Source organism: Emys orbicularis, chromosome 1 (assembly GCF_028017835.1).
Source record: "Emys orbicularis isolate rEmyOrb1 chromosome 1, rEmyOrb1.hap1, whole genome shotgun sequence".
NCBI lineage: Eukaryota > Metazoa > Chordata > Testudines > Emydidae > Emys > Emys orbicularis.
This window is the reverse complement of record NC_088683.1, coordinates 46,460,575-46,478,912: the sequence shown is the minus strand read 5'-3', so window position 1 is coordinate 46,478,912 and position 18,338 is coordinate 46,460,575. Positions and strand designations below refer to the sequence as shown.

The following is an 18,338-nucleotide window of genomic DNA, read 5'->3' as shown; positions in this document are numbered from 1 at the left end:
TCCAGGGTCGGAGTCCGGGCTGCTGCTGCCCTGCCACCTGACCTCTGCAGCCCAGGGAACACATTGTGGGCCGCTATGCAACCCACAATGATAAATAAGTTGAGAACCACTCGACTAAATACGTATCCTCCCCTTGTTCTGTGTGAGGAAGTCAGCTGAAGTTTTTCATAAAAACAACATGATGGGATATAAATCTCAAACTTTTGTCTCCTACTTGGCAGCTCATGCTAGCATCAGTTCTTTGTGAGGGCCTTTTTATGCAATGTCTTTGTAACTTGTCTTTGTGAAAGATTTTCTTCATAAAGAACAATAAGGGTATCTGAAATATTTCACTTTAGGAGGGCTTTTGTGATTCTTATGCTGATGAATGATGAAAAGATAATAGATATTTCATTTAAATGTAGCAAAAATGGTTTTACTTGTGTTCTTGCAGTGTCATTTATTATGTATTGTAGTGTAGAACTGAAGATAATTTACTCTGTGAATATTATTGTAAAATTATGGAACACATTGTTATAGGGGGATGTTTTTAGGAGTTGAGCTGAATTTAAATGTAGGGAAATATTTAGATATCACATTTTCTTTTTCTTTTTATTCTATCATTTCTGCAGGAACCATTAAACTACAGTATTATATATATGCACTTGAAGACTTTCTAATAAATTTAAGGTTTGAACTTTTCCAATAAAACCTAAGCTATAGAATAACCAATTTGCAGTTATAGAAAAAATCAAACATACCTTGTTTGTTATCCTTCCTCTGAGTTTTATTTCTGTGTTGGGAAATGGTACCATATTACTTATATATATTATTGGTTCAAGAACACAGTATTAAGATTAGCAAAACCACAATAACTGAGTAATTAAATGTTGCTGGCAAATAGATTTATTTTGTTACCATCTAATCAAGAGAGTTTCCATGGATACATCAGGATGAAATTGTAGTTTCATTCTGGTTGAAACAGAGGATTTTGAAACCTTTTACAGTTTTCCTTGTAGTAAATAAAGTTTGTAGAGGTATTTTACATCCATTTGTATTATCACCGCACTAGTTTTTCTTCTAGATAAAGTTCAAAAGATAACATAGATACTGTAGAAAACATGAAATCTGAAAGAAAATATTTATTTTTATTATTTGAAGACAAAATAATCCTAACAACAAAAATAATCATATTTCTCTTTAATGAAAGGCTGTTTTAAAGAGTCTGTTGACCACATAATGTATGCTACCTGGCTACAGTATTAAGAATTTTGAAATCACTATCTAAAAATTTAAACAGAAACCATTGAGAAGCCAGGGAATATCATCATCTTTTCCCCCCCCCTAGCCTTCTAGCCTTCAGAAAGACAGAGGTAAGATAACTTTTCTGTATTTTGTTAATATGCCAAGTATTTAATTCAATAGTTGCTACTTATAAAATGCTTTTATGGAGAACTGATCATTTCATTTTTTTACATTCTACAACTTATCAATATAAATATTTTAGCTTGTTAGTGTGATGGAACCCTAATTAATAATCAACTATCCAGAGAGAGAGAGTCTGACTCAGTAGCCCAGTGATTAGGACACTCACATGGGATATGGAAAATGTGGAGTCTCTGCTTCAATTAATATTTAATTATTTCTTCAAAGTAGAACTGGGGAGGTTGGTGAGATCTGCCCCAGAACAGCCAGTTGGCTAGGGCATTCATCTAGAATGTGGGTTCAAGTCCCTATTTCAAATCAGGCAGAGGAGGGATTTGAACCTGGATCTCCAACATAAAAGCTCTAAACACTGGGCTATTCTGGGGGCTCATTTTCTCTGGTTTTGAGAAAGATCTGCCTTTTGGCTGATAGGGCATGACCTAGTTTAGGCACTTAATTCCAACAGAGAATTAATGGCTGAGACTCCTGAATGGAGAGAGATGCCTATCTCTGGCCCATAAGTGAGGCACCTAAGGTCCAGATCAATGGAAGTTTAACACCGATACCGTTGAAGATCTGGGCCTAAGCCACACCTAAGCCTCTACCTTTTACTCCCAGCTAGTTTAGGCAGCTCCCCACTCAGCTACTGGTTTCTGAGGATCTCCTCCTTAGGCACCTAACACTCCCCATTGGGAGCCTGGGCACCTAACTCAGGGCTATAGATTCCATGAGGCATCACGACACTTCAGGGTTAAGCGTTGCAACACTGAGCAGACCTTTGTGGATCTGGCCCTAAGACACTTTTGAAAATAGGACCTAGTCTCTACGTCATTTAGATATTTTTTTAAATGTTACCCTTGGTCCAATCAGGAGCTGCCATTTTAAGATGCAGGAGTGCAAAATATAGAAGTATAACTGGTTCGTGATTTATTTTTGGTTATGGCTCTAACTCTGTTCCCACTGAAGTCAGTGGCCATTTACCTAAATGGGAGCAACGTCCACCAGCACTGAGTACAATTGAAAATGTCACCTTTAACTCATCTTATTGGGGGAGTGGGAGAAATTGGCAAGTAATATGGAATAATAAAATATGAATGCAGCCAAAATATTTGAGTTAATGATGTGCTAGTAATGCAGATGCACAAAAACTGCTTTTCAGAAGGAGCCATTTAATTACAGATGCATAATACCCATGCCTATATCTATTCATAAGAACTTGCAACATATTTTAATGCCTTCATATGATCCATTATAGTTTATGCTTGCAGGGCCAAACCATGATCCATTGAAATCAATGAGAATTTTGCCATTGACTTCAGTGGGACCAGAATTGGGCTCTGAATGTGAGTCTAGCCTATTGTGTCAAGGATTAGCAAATTAAGACGTTGACCATAAGTAGTCCAAGGACAAAATGCAAACTGTCTAATCAATAATGCCATTTTTTAAAAGTCCCTTTATAACATATTTTGCACTGCATCATAGACCATAATGGCACAGGACCCACCTGAGGGTTCCCTGACTCCATGATGGAAGGTCTACAAGAGGGAGGTTGCAATGGTAGCAAGGCAGCCTCAACCTTCCCTCCAGGAGATTGTATCGCCCAAACGGGGGGCAGCAGTGAGGGAAAAACAGAAAATATGTTCTGTACTGTGGAAGGATCATTGGAATACATGCACACAAGTATGGGGATGATGGCTTTGCATGGCCGGATCACACCAACAATACCTACCATGGGTAACATCATGTCATCTTCTCCACCACCATTACCATCACACTATCTACTCCCGGCCAGCTGCGGAGTACGCAGGTATATATCTCCTCACACCCCCAGGTATATCTAAGATGTGCTACTTTCTCCAGAGTGGCATGAATTATGCTGTTCTTCTCCCTACACAAGGAAAATCACTATACAAATGAGCAGAAGTTTGTACATCTTTTATTCATTTTCACATTTTGTACCAATCCAAATTTGCATGCGGTTATTCTGATCAATACACATACAAGCAAATGTCTAATCCCACCTGATGTGACACTAAAGATTCAGCTGCCCTTAACCCTTCCCTCAGCAATGTAGGCATGTGTGTTGATGCTGGCCTACCAAATAAAAAAATCATTGGGAAGGGTTACAGACCAAACTGAAGGAGCAAGCATCTCAGACAGGTTATTATGAGAAAGCAGAAAGTCTTCAAGGAATGGAAGATGGGAAGGATCAGCAAGTAAAACTACTTCTTGGAAGTCATAAAGTGTAAGGAAAAAGAAAGAACTGCCAAAAGCCAAGCAGAGTTAGACCTTGCAAAGAAAATTAAAACCAATAGTTAAAGGTTCTCTAGCCATATAAATAAAAAGAAAACAAGGAAAGAAGAAGTGGGACCTCTAAACATTGAGGGATAGGATGGAGATTAAAGATAATCTAGGCCTGGCCCAACACATAAATGAACACCTCCGTTTTTAATAAGGGTAATAAGAAGCTTGTGGTAGCAGGATGGCTAATGGAAATGATGATATGGAAGTAGAAATTACCACATCCAAGATGGAAGTCAAACTCAAACAGCTTAATGGGACCAAACTGGGGGGGCCAGATAATCTCCATCCAAGAATAGTAAAGGAACTGACACATGAAATTGGAAGCTAAATAGCAAGGATTCTTAATGAATCTGTACATTTGAGGGTCAATATCCTATGACTAGAGAATTGCTAATATAGTTCCTATTTTGAAGAAAGAGGAAAAAAGTGATCTGGGAAACTACTGGCCTGTTACTTTGACCTCAGTTGTATGCAGAATCTTGGAACAAATATTTTAAGAGAAAGTAGTTAAGGACATAAAGGTAAACGGTAACTGGGATAAAATACAGCATGGCTTTACAAAAGTAAATCACGCTAGACCAACGTGATCTCTATCTTTGAGAAGATAGATTTTTTTAAACCTTGGTACAAAAAGTGGGAATGTGCTAATAAAATTTGCAGATGACACAAAGTTGGGAGGTATTGACAATACGGAGGAGGACTGGAATACCATACAAGAAGATCTAGAGAAGCTTAACAAGGAAACAATAAAAATGGGATTAAATTTAATAGTGCGAAGTGCCTGGGTCTATTATAGGAGGGGGCGGTGAGGTTTGGTGGCCTGCAATGTGCAGGTCAGACTAGATGATCACAACAATCCCTCCTAGCCTTAAAGTCCATGAGACTAAATAGAAAGTAAGGTGTGCCTCATTCCAGTGGCACAAACGGTGTGTCTACACTGCAGCTGGGAGCATGCCTCCCTGCCCAGGTAGAAAGACTAACACCAGCACACTGAAATAGCAGGGTGGACATTGTGACAGTGGCACAGCTTGGGTTCAGACCATGTGGTCAGGCAAGCTTGGACTTTGGCAGGTAGCCTGAGCTGCCACCACTGCTGCAACATCCTCCCTGTTATTTTTAATGCACTAGCTTGAGCGGAGTTAGCAAGTGTCTTTCTACCTGGGCTGGGTAGGCCTATTCCCAGCTTCTGTGTAGACATACTCCAAGGGCCTGGAGCATTCTTCAGCTAGTACTGCAGGGCCATTTTCCTGTCTGCCTCCCTCCCTCCCACCTCCCTTTCCCCCCCCCCCCCCCCAGTTCTAAGCCCACCTGTTCAGTCTCATCACCATGGGCCTGGATGCTGTTCCTCTGTGCAGACAGGCAGCTGCAGCTACACCCCTCAGCCCGTCAGAAATGTTGCAGCTAAATGCCAGCCAGTTGTTGAGTCCCATTGTTTCCCTCACTGCTACTCCTCCGTGCAGCTACTTGGCAGCTTCTGCAGATAGCACCTCCAAAATCATCTCAGACCTCAGCCTAATGGGTTTATTGGTTAATACAGCCCTGGTTAGAAAATGATTTTAACATTGTAATGATCTGTGATTGTAATACAGCTTAAATAACATCTTTTGGTCTATCATTTCTAAACTAACCATAAAAATTATACCATTGTGTCTTGCAAAATCAATAAATCTGTGAGGTTAAAACAGTGGATAATATAATTCACCTCTTTGTTTCATAGAAATTGACCTCTTTCCTGAACTGAATGAAACTGAAGAATACGAGGTATTGTAAAGTGCAGTAATTTTCATACATTCATTTTCATACAAGTGTTTCAAATAATATATAACACACTCCACATAAATGGAGGTGATCAACTGTGATAATTTGCAGAGCTGAATTTAGCATGTACTTTTAACCATATCACCTACACTTTGCCCACTAATGCATATCCCCTGGGAATTACTCTACGTTCCAGATGCTTGAACAGCTTCAAAAAAGTACAATTAAAAAAATCCACCTGCCAAAGAAATGTTTTTTCTTCCTCCCCAAAATGTGGAATTTCCTCCCCTTCCCCAGTTACACCTGCCTCAGGCAAGATTCAGCTTTGGGCTAGTGATAGGTTTTCTGTACATAAAAATGTAATGACTTTGAAATCCAATGCCTTGCTTCTCTGTAATGCTAGAAATGGCAGTTTTATACTGTTGAGAATGAGAGAGTTTCTCAGTTTCCAGAAGGATCCCAGCACTCATCTAGTCCCGGATGGGCCATGGGAGTTAAGTGCCTGACCTGCTTAAGCACTCTTGTTCTTTTCACTAGATGCCTATCTGCAGTTTTGGGTGCCTAAATACCTTTGTAAATCTGGCCTCGAAATACTGGGTGAAATCTTCGCTCCATTGAAGTCAATGGCAAAACTTCCATTCATTTCAATAGGGTGATAATTCCACCCCTTGAACATAAGTAATGACATTTTGATATATTACCATATTTTATAATAATGTAAACGTGTTTTATACAATTTTAGATGTTTTCATAACTCCCTCTGATCTGGCACAGTTGTATTTTTGGCAACTAAGGTAGCTGGCATACAAGCAGAGGAATATGAAAGAGTCCCAGTACAATTTTTAATAGACTGTAAAATAATTTTTGTAATGTGGCCAATACCTCTATAAAATGTGTTAGCATCAAGTGAGCATTCAGAACATCTGTTTTACTGTTTCATAATATGTGTACATTATTCTCACCGAGGGGCAAATCCTCTTCCGTTAAATAGATGGAGAAATGGCCCATATCTATCTTTCCATCTCTGTACCAATTCATCCAAACTATCAAATCTATCTATCCAATTACCCATTTTTTCAATCCATTTATCTATATTTATTTAAACTCTTTATCTAAGTATTTATATTGCACCATCAACATGATATCAGGATGTTAGTTAATTTTAATTGTGATTTTGCCTGATTTAGGACTGAATAAAGACTAGGGGAGTTGACCTTGAGAAATAGATTTTCAGAACCTAATGCAAAGCCCTAACATACATTTAGGCAGAAGTAATTTGAATTGTCTTCACTAAACAGTTACTAAGATGTCTGCAACAGGAATTTCAGTATGTTGGTATGTGAGATATTGCCTATGAAATTGCTTTTAAGTGTCTCAGGGTCATGTTGACCTTTAAAATCCTAAATCCTAACATCCTTGGAGTAACTATGAAGATTAAATGATTTGAAAGCAGAACGTAAATATTTTAAAATATCTTCTTTTCTATTGGATGGCCCTTGCAATTATCATGGATGGAAGATGACTAAGAGGGAGGCCAAAGACTAGATATCAACAGACCTTAGAAAGACCAATTTGCACAACATCCAGGCATACAATCATGAGTTTTGACAGAAGGCTATAAAAGTTACCGACTCCGAATAGGGAAATGGCAAGAAAGAGGGAGAAGATGATCTTCTGTTATGTTGCAATGACACTTGAACTGATATCAAAGAATATTAATGCATATCTTTGAGACACTATCAAATAAAAAACATTCTATGTTGTTTTTTATTATTATTACTGTACAACAGTAGAGTAAAAGTGCACAAAACGCAGTGAGAGGTTTTTATCTCTCTCTAACAGTGAGTCGCAGGTAGCAGGAGCACAATGTTTAAGAAGGTAGAGGGATCTGAGGTTCTTTTGTCGGTATTACAAATGTATGGTTTCAAGAAAAAAATGAGATGAATGTTTTTGTAACTAAAGCCATTTTATTTTTAAGTTCAATAGCCATTTGATTGGTTACCTGCCATTTTGTCTGTTATAATTTATGGACACAGGCAAATGTATTGCAGTATGTACCTTGAGTTTTCCTGTTTTATCCATAAACACTTAGTAAACTTTGACTATGTTGTTTTCTTTCCAAAGGAGGAAGTTGAAGAGAAGGAGGCAGAGGTGGATGAAGAAATTGCAGTGATTCCTAGCACTGATAGTACTCTAAATCAAATAAGGAAAAAAGAATTCCAGGTGACTACATCTAGCTATAGTCAAGAGAAAATGGGGACAAAATTCAATGAAGCTAAAACAAACAGATACTTAACAAGAGAGGAAGGATCACATGGAAAGGATGATGTTTTCAAAGCAATTTTTTACCCTACTTCCCAACCTGCTATTGAAACATCAGATGAAGAAGAAGATGCTTCTTTGGAATCTCAAACTATTATTGGAATCCCCCTGCAAGTCACTGACTCCACCAAAGGTATTGACGAAGAATACATTTACATTTCTTCTGGCACTGAACCAACCAGCATATCTGCTACTGGTGGTAGTGAGGAAGATATTTCATTGTCAACTTTTAAGCCTTATCAAGATGTAGACAACTCTTGGGGTTCCATTCCTACCACCTCTGCTATGCAATTTGTCACTGAGGAAGCATCTCAGGAAGACATCCTTCATTCTGGAAGCCCAGAAATAAGCAAACATGATATTGATTCGCAAGGCTATGTAAAAAACGTTTCAGAAGATGTAGCACCCTCAGGTGCTGAAGAATCTGCAGAGAGTACTCCTTCTGTTGATGAAAAGTTGTGGTTTCAAAATGCAACAGATTTGGCACCTAGATCTGAAGTTCCATCGGATAGTGAGCTATTATTTCAGAATAGTTATACTGATGCTTATGTTGAGGGCTCAAAGCCAGCTACAGTGCCCTATTCCAGTGGTCCAGTGATATCACAAGATACTTCAGATGTGGATATAGAATTGCTACATTATTCTAATTTTGCTTTCTCCCCTACTGAATTATCACCTCATTCTATCTCTTCAAGCTCTGGAGAATATGGCTCTGCTTCTGTTGCCAGTGAGGTACTCTCTCAGACAACTCAACCAGTATATAATGGTGAGATACCTCTTCAACCTTCCTACAGTAGTGAAGTGTTTCCTCTAGTCACCCCTTTATTGTTTGACACTCAGATGCTCAACACTACCCCTGCTACATCAGGTAGTGATGTGACCTTGCATGCTACACCTGTATTTCCCAGTGTTGATGTGTCATTTGAACCCACCCTGTCTTCCTATGGTGATGTACCTTTGCTTACATTTTCCTCTGCTTCCTTCAGTAGTAAAATGTTTCACCATCTGTATACAGTTTCTCAAATGTTTCCACAAGTTACTCCAGCTGTTACAAGTGATAAGGTGTCCCTGCATGCTTCTTTGACATTGGCTGAGGGTGATACTTTAATACAGTCAAGCCTTGCTCAATATTCTGATGTGATGTCACATCAGACTACTCATGCTGCTTCAGAGACATTGATATTTGGTCATAATAGAACTCACATGTTTACTCAAGTTGAACCATCCAGCAGTGATTTAAATATGCATGCACTGTCTACAATGTCTGAACTTACTTATGCTTTGTCTAGTAATGTGGGCTCCCTCCAAACTTTTACTGTTTCTTATGACTCTGCAGAATATGTGCATGATTCTGTTGGCGTATTTCATCAGGGTCCCTTATTTAGCAGCTATAACAATGTACTGGTGCATAAGCCTTCTTCTGTAATACCACAAGCTGATACTTTGCTGCTGCCTACACGCGCTATATCTAGTGATATGGATTGGTCTGAACTGTACTCTGGTAGTGAGTCCCTTTTGCCTGATACAGATGCTCTGGCCATACTTAAAGTTTCTTCATCTGATTCTATAGGTGAATTTACATATGCAACATATGAGTTTAGTGATGTTAATAAGACACTTCACAAAAGTGATGTAATATATGGAGATGAGAAAGAACTGCAAATTTCTTCTTTCAGTAAAGTGCCTTCCCATGCTGAAAGTACAGTGATGCCTGAACTTCCTACATATGTTTCTAACAATGATGTAATTAAGCAGACTACGTCTTTGCAAGAAACCCCACTTCCTGTTTCTAGCACAAAGGGAATCCTTCCAGTCTCTCTTGCTTTTCCCTCTACTAAGATTTTTGATTATGATATTAGTAAACTTTCAGAAAATTACTTTTCTGTTCAGCCTTTGCATGTTACATCTCCAGCCTTTGATGACACTTTGCTTAAACCTATGCTTAGTGCAATCTCAGATCAAGCTATCTCTGTCCCTGCTTCTAGCAAAATATTGTCTCCTTCAACACAACAGTACTTTTATGAAACCTCAGCTACATTAAATAATGAAGCATTACTACAAACCTCCTTTCAAGCTTCTGATGATGGCACTCTGCTTAAAACAGCTGCAACTGTGCCTAGTGATCCAATATTGGTTGAACGCTCCAGGGTTTATAAAGATAGTTCTACATTTGACCAAATATTCTATCAGATGGCACCAGATTCTACTACAAATAAAACGATGTTGCATTCTACATCTGCACCTTCAGTTGTTGACATGTTTCCCCACACCTCTAGTAAGCCCACAACATCATTTCAAGGTTTAACTGGCTCTTATGGAAGTGAGGAATATGTTTTATCCAGTTTGGTTAACAATGAAGATAATCACCAGGTTGCTCCTTCATTGTACAGTAGTGATGTTTCATTCCAGTCAACCAGTTTAGAAAATACAAATGCCTTTCCCCCCAAGGCAGTGAACAGAGTGGCTACTCCTGCCTTAACAATTGACATATTGCCAAATATTCCCACTCTTCTAAACAGCCATATTTCTTCAAGTGTTTCTCAAAGAAATGAGGTTCCCAATTTTTTCTCAAGTTCTACCAGTGCTGATGTTTCTGTTCATATGCCTGCAGTTGTTTCTGATTCTCATGTATCTGCTCATCATGCCCTTCCTTTACTAAACATGTATATTTCTGTTATGGCTGTTTCTCCCAGCAGTGAGGGCCTTAGACCCCTAACCAGGTTGCTGGTTCCCTCTCAAACATCCTCTGGGTTGTTCCCCAGTGCCAATTCTGATACTAATTTGTGGCCTCCTGTAATTGATGATGATTATGATGAGTATGATGATGGTTTACCTGTAAGTAATTGTATCACATGCACTTCCCATAGAGAAACTCAGGAAAAGGTAGTAGATGAACAGAATACACAGGTAAACAATTTAAAGGATCAGAGTAACCTAATTATCAATTCACATTCTGAGAAATCTGAAGAAGAAGAAGAAGAAAAGAAAATTACAACTGCTGCATCAGACAGTCAGATAAGTCATGGTATGGACAGACGTAATTATCCATCAATACCAACATTGGCAGCACTGATACCTAAGAAGCACAACAATCCAACAATATGGGAAAATCGTATTCAGACTCTTAGTATCCCATTACAAAACACACCAGAGTCTAAATCTTGGGCTGTTTTTACAAGTGATGAAGAAAGTGGCTCTGGTCAAGGTACCTCAGATAGCCTTAATGATAATGAGACTTCAACAGATTTCAGTTTTCCTGACCTTAATGAGAGAGACGCTGAGGGGGCAATTGAAGCAGGTAACTCAGATTTAACTCCTGGATCATCACAGTCATCAGCACCATCTGTAACTAGTGGTCACTCACCAGTATTCAACATTTCTGAGGCAGGTTAGTTGTGGATCAATCTAATGCATAACATATGTAGCTGTGACATTCTTCTGCCACTGAAAATGAAAAAATATCTTAACACCAATATATATGAGACTAGTGAGAATTGCTACAGATATTTCAGTGACGTAAGAACTTAATGGGGCAGTCAGTTTGATTAAGGAAATGCTGTGGAACAGGGAATATAAGCATTGAAACACTTCTGCTGTAAATGCAACTTCTGATTACTCACAACTACAACTGAAATACGCTGTAGTATTAAGGTCCAAATGCTGCCTTTGGGTATGTTTGTACAGTCAATGGGATTTATGCACAGAGGGCCCAAAAATGTGACTTTTTGCTCTTTAAAGGTTAATTGGGACTTAGGCCATTTGCACAGGAGTAAATATCACTTTTTCAGAGGAAAGTTCACTGCAAGATTCTAAAGTTCTGTATGAAAGAGTCCTAAAATTATGTTTTTATTATGGCAATACTTTTTTATTTTGTAATCTTCAAGATGAACTGAGCAAGGTAAAAGATGTTTCAACCTAGTTCTGACTGGTTTTAGCTTGTAAACAATTGTTTTCATTTTTATTGCTTCTCATATTTTTAAATTTCAGTAACTTACAGAAATTTCCTCCTAGACTTGCTCATTTCTAAAATCACTTCGGGATAGATTCTGCTGTGCTTGCCTTTCTCTTTGTTCAGTTCTATTGACGCCAATTAGCTATTTGTGGAGTAACATTCTCAGCATGAGTATGGGTGGCAGAATTGGACCATACATTTATAAGATCTTGATAAAATTTAAAGCAAAGGCTTTAAAAAGTTCTGTTGTGAAAAACTTGAAGTGATCAAGCAATTAACTTGTATTGCCTATTTGTCATATTTGTTGAACCATCAATATGTGTACTTATTTGAAATATTCAAGGTTAATTTGATAATGTAGGAAATATGTTAAAAATTGAACTTCCATCACATATTTATAATCTCTCTAGAGGGCAGTGTCATCCAACTAATGGTATCTGTAAAGTATGCAAAAATCTTAGGTCCGATCTTGCAAATATACAATCAGATAAATTTGTTAGTAACTTTGTGCATAAAAGCAGTCCAAAGCAGTCTGCATAGCTCAGGATGTTGTAGAGTGGATAAGTATGAGCCCATTCGGTCAACAGGAGTTTTACCTGAGCAAGCAATTGAGTCAGTAAATGGGTTAATTGTTTTGATGTTTCCTAAAGGAAATTATGTAAAACACACATGAAATAAATTTGTTTCCTTTAAAGGTCAGCAAAAAAGAAAAGGAGAATAATTTCCAAGCACATTTTATACCAGCTAATGACATGAAGGTTATCCTAAATTATTTATAGTTTTCTGTAATTAAACTTAAAATGCCTCACTTTCAATTAACCATGAAGAGCTTTGATTCTTGACAGTTCTCCAAAAGGATGGTATAACATGTGGCTTAACTATTAATGCATATTTACAATTTAGTTTCCAGTCACCACTCTCATTAAAAAACTTGCCTATGCATTAGTTTCTTCCAACAAATTATTCCCTATATTGTCTTTTAATAAAACAGCAATTAAATGGAGCATTTCTCATATGAGGTCTCCTGATAATCAGAAATAGCTACCTAGTTACATCTTAATTTCAATTTAAAAACAATAACAACAAATGAACCTTGTGATATATGAACATTTGTATTAAATTTAAATTTTAAGTATTACAGCACATTCCTCAGTAGTTACATAAGTCAAATGTTTTGTTGGGAGTTTATGTGAGTTTAAAAATATTGTTAACTCATATTTTGTTTAATAGTAAATCATATTATTATTAATTAGTGGTAGTATAAAATGTATTTATAAGATCTGCATCACTGAAAAATTGCTTTATCAGTTAGCAATCATCTTGTCAAGCTTTCCAATAGAACCATTTATTTGAGGGGAATTTCAAGATGTCATTCATATTTTAAAATTGTTATAACAGGCTTACCATGAATTTTTAACTGGATTGTAACATCAAAGAGAAAAGGATGATGCAGGATTTATGGCTAACTGCCTCACAAATATGAAGGCGTGTCCAAAAATAAGGAGGAACTAGCTTTAGGTGAAAAGAAAATTACACAGGACCTGATCCAAAGCCCAGTGAATCCAATGGGAGTTTTCCCATTGAGTTTTGTGATCATTAGTTCAGGCTCACAGGGCTTGTTCCTATACCATTGAAATCAATAGGAGTTATACCACTTACTGCATTGGGATTCAAATCAGGAAAATAGTGATGGTAAACATTAAGAGGGCTTTCTGATTCTCCTGTTAATGACTGCAGAGAATTATGCATCTGTCTCACACCATACATATATTGTAATTATTAATGCGAATGAGCGTTGCTCTTGTAGAAGAGAATGACTGATGTTTTTGTTTGAAATGTTGTTGTTTTTTAAATCTCCCTGTATGCAGTTAGTTTGAATTTATATGCCACCCAGGCCCAAGTAGAAGATTTTACAAAATGCATTGTTATGTGGGGCTTATGTGTGATATTTTAGATTCTGGCCCTTAATTACCTCTATTAGCAAATGAGGTTGCTATTGCTGCTAAAAATGAAAATTCATAAGCACAGGAAGAATTGAGCTTTGAGACACTAATATGTGCCAGTATTTTAGAATAGCACCAGTTACACTGAATATAAAACTAAATGTCTTAATTATAATAAATAGTTGATTAATTTAAACACAGTTACAGAGCCCAAATCCTGGCCTGGCTGGAAAAGAGGCAAATGGAACTATAAGGTTTGGCCACTCTTCATGACTGTAGGGCTGTATTCGTACATATTCTGAGACAGAATTCAAATGAGAGTTTTTTGCCTACCACCTACGTGCCCACCAAACTTGTTCCACCTGTAGCCCTGTGTCAGGGGAGGCTCTGATATCCCAGTTGCGGAGAGAGGAGCAGCTTCCACCCTGGTTGCCAATTACCCATGGAATGGAGATTCAGTGGGCTGCCTGGAGCAAAATGTCCTCCCAAAAAGGAGCTGAAGATGTAACCCAGGAAGATGAGAGGGTCCCAATGATGGTAGGAACATTCTCCTGTGGAAATCAGGGGAAGGATGACGTGCAGACATGTCCCCTGCAATCCCATATATCCATAAGTAATGCTTATTTTTGGTCAGGATTTCTGCTGTGCACCCCCTAGTAGCTTCGCAAAAACTTTGCAAACACAATCTGGGGAGGAGGACAGGATCTTATGAACAATGGTACCCTATACATCAGCAGCTGACCATCCCTTCTGCCCCTTGCGCACCAAGCTAAACTTTGCCTCAGAATCAGCCAGCTCAGCACAGAGACCATTGTAATATGGAATTTTACACTAGAATTTGGCTCCTAGTGAAATCAGTGATCAAATAATAATATCGTTTATTTTCATAAGATTTTATTTCATAACAATCTATTCAAACTACTGTGTAAAGAGCTAGCTACTTATTTATATAGACATTTATCTTAGCTCACCTCAAATTACACTGTCCCTACAATTATTTTGCCCACTTTCTTTGGATTGGGTGGGAGAGGATAGGAATGGGCCAAAATCTGCCACAGACTGAAGGCTAATTAAAAGAAACCTGAGCTACTCACATGAGCATCATATAGTATAAATTCTTTCTTTTAACGGTGCACTGAGGGAGCATCTCTCTATTATAAAATACCGCATGGACACGTCTGGGTCTGTGCTAGTGGATTCAAATGTGAAATGTAAATTTGTATTTTAGCTGTGCATCATGGACTTAAATTATATATCTATGAGGAGATGTATATGATACTACCCTTCTAGTGGACTTAGTAGGATTTAGCATTTGGAATGACTGAGATGGTGGCAAAGAACTACCTTATAGGGCTGAAGGGATCCATTCTTTTCACTCCCCTAATTTAAAGCACTAAAGTATGGTGCATTTTTAAGCTGCCTTGTTATTAAAAATATTAGACCATGTTCTACTTTAGGAGTACCTCCAGAATCGAATAAGTGCACTTTGCTCAATGGCCACATCCTGATTGCTCATGCATATACATAGTTCCAGTTAAAAACTTGAGTGCATCCCATAACTTGTTCACCAGAAATTTGGGCCCTGATTTTTAGAAACAGCTTCCAATACTGTGAGTGCAATTCTGCACCTGCAATTGTGATCACAACTGATAGTATTTGCATATTTAACTAGCTGATTTACAGGAAGTGAGTCATTAAGATGTTTAAATGCTATAAATTAGGAACAAAATTGTGCCATGCAAATTGGGAACTAAGTTGAGGTCTTTATAAAAAAGAGGCCTCTGAGCTCAAGAAACTGATAGTAACCTGCTAATTGCCTTATCATTGACATATTTTAATCAATTTGCTAATGCTGATAGCTTTCAGAGGACAATTCATTCAATGTTTGGCCTTTGCAGATTCCATTTGTTATTCTGTAGGGTTGGGGACAAAAATGGAAATTACATTCTGCAGAAAAAAAATGCGATTTCAAAAAAAAATTATCCCAAATTAAGACAAAAAAACAAAATTTTGAAACTTTTTTGTTAAATGAAATTTCAAAAGAACTCCATTTTGTCTCAACTGAAGTGATTCATTTAGTAGATGTTTGTGAAATTCATGTATTGTTTGTACTTTATATTTTCTAAATGGGTGCTGTTTTTGTAGTTTTAAGGGATTGATTCTACCAGTCTTGATTTTAGTTGGACTACTTGAGGAGTAAGGATTAGAAAATATGACTTATAGTGATAGATTCAAGGAGCTCAATCTATTTAGCTTAACAAACTTGATTACTGTCTCTAAGTATGTACATGGGGAACAAATGTTGAAAAATGGGCTCTTCAATTTAGGAGCGAAAGGTATAAAAATTAGAAAGGCCAAGGCACAAAAAGAGGTGAAACTAGCTAGAGACATAAAGGGTAACAAGAAAACATTCTACAAATACATTAGAAGCAAAAGGAAGACCAAGGACAAGATAGGCCCATTACTTAATGAAGCGGGGAAAACAATAACTGAAAATGTGGAAAGGCAGAAGTGCTAAATGACTTTTTTGTTTCAGTTTTCACCAAAAAGGTTAGTAACGATTGGACGTCTAACATAGTGAATGCCAGTGAAAATGAGGTAGGATCAGAGGCTAAAATGGGGAAAGAACGAGGTAAAAATTACTCAAATAAATTAGATGTCTTCAAGTCACCTTATGAAATACATTCTAGAATACTCCTGGAGCTGACTGAGAAGATATCTGAGCCATTAGCAATTGTCTTCGAAAAGTCATGGAAGACTGGAGAGATTCCAGAAGACTCGAAAAGGGCAAATATAGTGCCTATCTATAAAAAGGGAAATAAGGACAACCCAGGGAATTATAGACCAGTCAGCTTAACTTCAGTATCTGGAAAGATAATGGAGCAAATAATTAAGCAATCAATTTGCAAACACCTAGAAGATTATAAGGTGATAAGTAACAGTCAGCATGAATTTATCAAGAACAAATCATGTCAAACCAACCTAAAAGCTTTCTTTCACTAGGTAACAAGCCTTGTGAATAGGGGGGAAGCAGTAGCTGGTGGTATATCTTGACTTTAGTAAGGCATTTGATAATGTCTTGCATGAGCTTCTCATAAACAAACTAGGGAAATTTAATCTTGATTGAGCTACTATAAGATGGGTGCATAACTGGTTGGAAACCATTCCCAGAGAATTGTTATCAGTGGTTCACAGTCAAGCTGGAAGAGCATATCAAGTGGGGTTCTGCAGGAATCGGTTCTGGCTCCAGTTTTGTTCAATATCTTCATCAGTGATTTAGATAATGGAATAGAGAGTACACTTATAAAGTTTGTGGATGATACCAAGATGGGAGTGGTTGCAAGTGCTTTGGAGGATAATATTAAAATTCAAAATGATCTGGACAAACTGGAGAAATGGTCTGAAGTAAATAGGATGAAATTCAATAAGGACAAATGCAAAGTACTCCACTTAGGAAGGGACAATCAGTTGCACACATACAAAATGGGAAATGACTGTCTAGGAAGGAGTACTGGGGACAGGCATCTGGGGGTCATAGTGGATCACAAGCTAAATATGAGTCAACAGTGTAATACTGTTGCAAAAAAAGCAAACATCATTCTGGGATGTATTAGCAGGACTGTTGTAAGCAAGACATGAGAAGAAATTCTTCCACTCTACCCTCCACTGATTAGGCCTCAACTGGGGTATTATGTCCAGTTCTGGGTGCCACATTTCAGGAAAGATGTGGGCAAATTGGAGAGAGTCCAGAGAAGAGCAACAAAAATAATTAAAGTTCTAGAAAACATGACCTATGAGGGAAGATTGACAAAATTGGGTTTGTTTAGTCTGGAGAAGAGAAGACTGGGAGGGGACATGATAACAGTTTCCAAGTACATAAAGGTTGTTACAAGGAGGAGGGAGGTAAATTGTTCTCATTAACCTCTGAGGATAGGACAAGAAGCAATGGGCAGAAATTGCAGCAAGGGCAGTTTAGGTTGAACATTAGGAAAAACTTGCTAACTGTCAGGGTGGTTAAGCACTGAATTAAATAGCCTAGGGAGGTTGTGGAATCTCCATCACTGGAGATTTTAAAGAGCAGGTTAAACAAACACCTGTCAGGGATGGTCTAGATAATACTTAGTCCTGCCATGAGTGAAGGGAACTGAACTAGATGACCTCTTGAGGTCCCTTCTAGTCCAACAATTGTATGATTCTATAATACAATCCAATGGCTGGAAGATGAAGCTCGACAAATTTAGACGGAAAATAGGGTGTACATTTTTAATGGTGAGAGAATTAAGCATTGTAACAATTTACCAAGGGTTGTGATGGATTCTCCATGACTGGCAATTTTTAAATTGAGATTGGATGTTTTTCTAAAAACTATGCTCTAAGAATTATTTTGGGGAAGTTCTATGGCCTCTGTTATACAGAGAGTCAGACTAGGTGATCACAATGGCTCTTTGTGGCCTTGGAATCTATTGAAATTTTGAAATGTTTCAATTTTGATCTTTTTAATTTTTTCAATATATTTTTAAAATAAAATAAAAAAATTAAACAAAAAGATGTTTTGAAGTGAAAAATCAGAACGTTCTGTTCCAACGATGTTGAAATATTTCCCCCCAAGTTTAAACAAATTTGTGTCAAAATCATCAAGATTTTTCAAAAAGTTG

At 37.6% G+C, this 18,338-nt stretch overlaps 1 protein-coding gene across 1 annotated transcript in view; it reads left to right on the top strand.

Moving 5' to 3' along the window:
• PTPRZ1 (protein tyrosine phosphatase receptor type Z1) overlaps nt 1-18,338 on the top strand; it is a 196,499-nt gene that overhangs the window by 139,114 nt on the left and 39,047 nt on the right. Inside the window, exons 11-12 of the mRNA XM_065401331.1 lie at nt 5,426-5,469; nt 7,591-11,176. Of these exons, the coding sequence (XP_065257403.1) occupies nt 5,426-5,469; nt 7,591-11,176 (3,630 nt within the window). The remainder of the gene's footprint in view (nt 1-5,425; nt 5,470-7,590; nt 11,177-18,338) is intronic.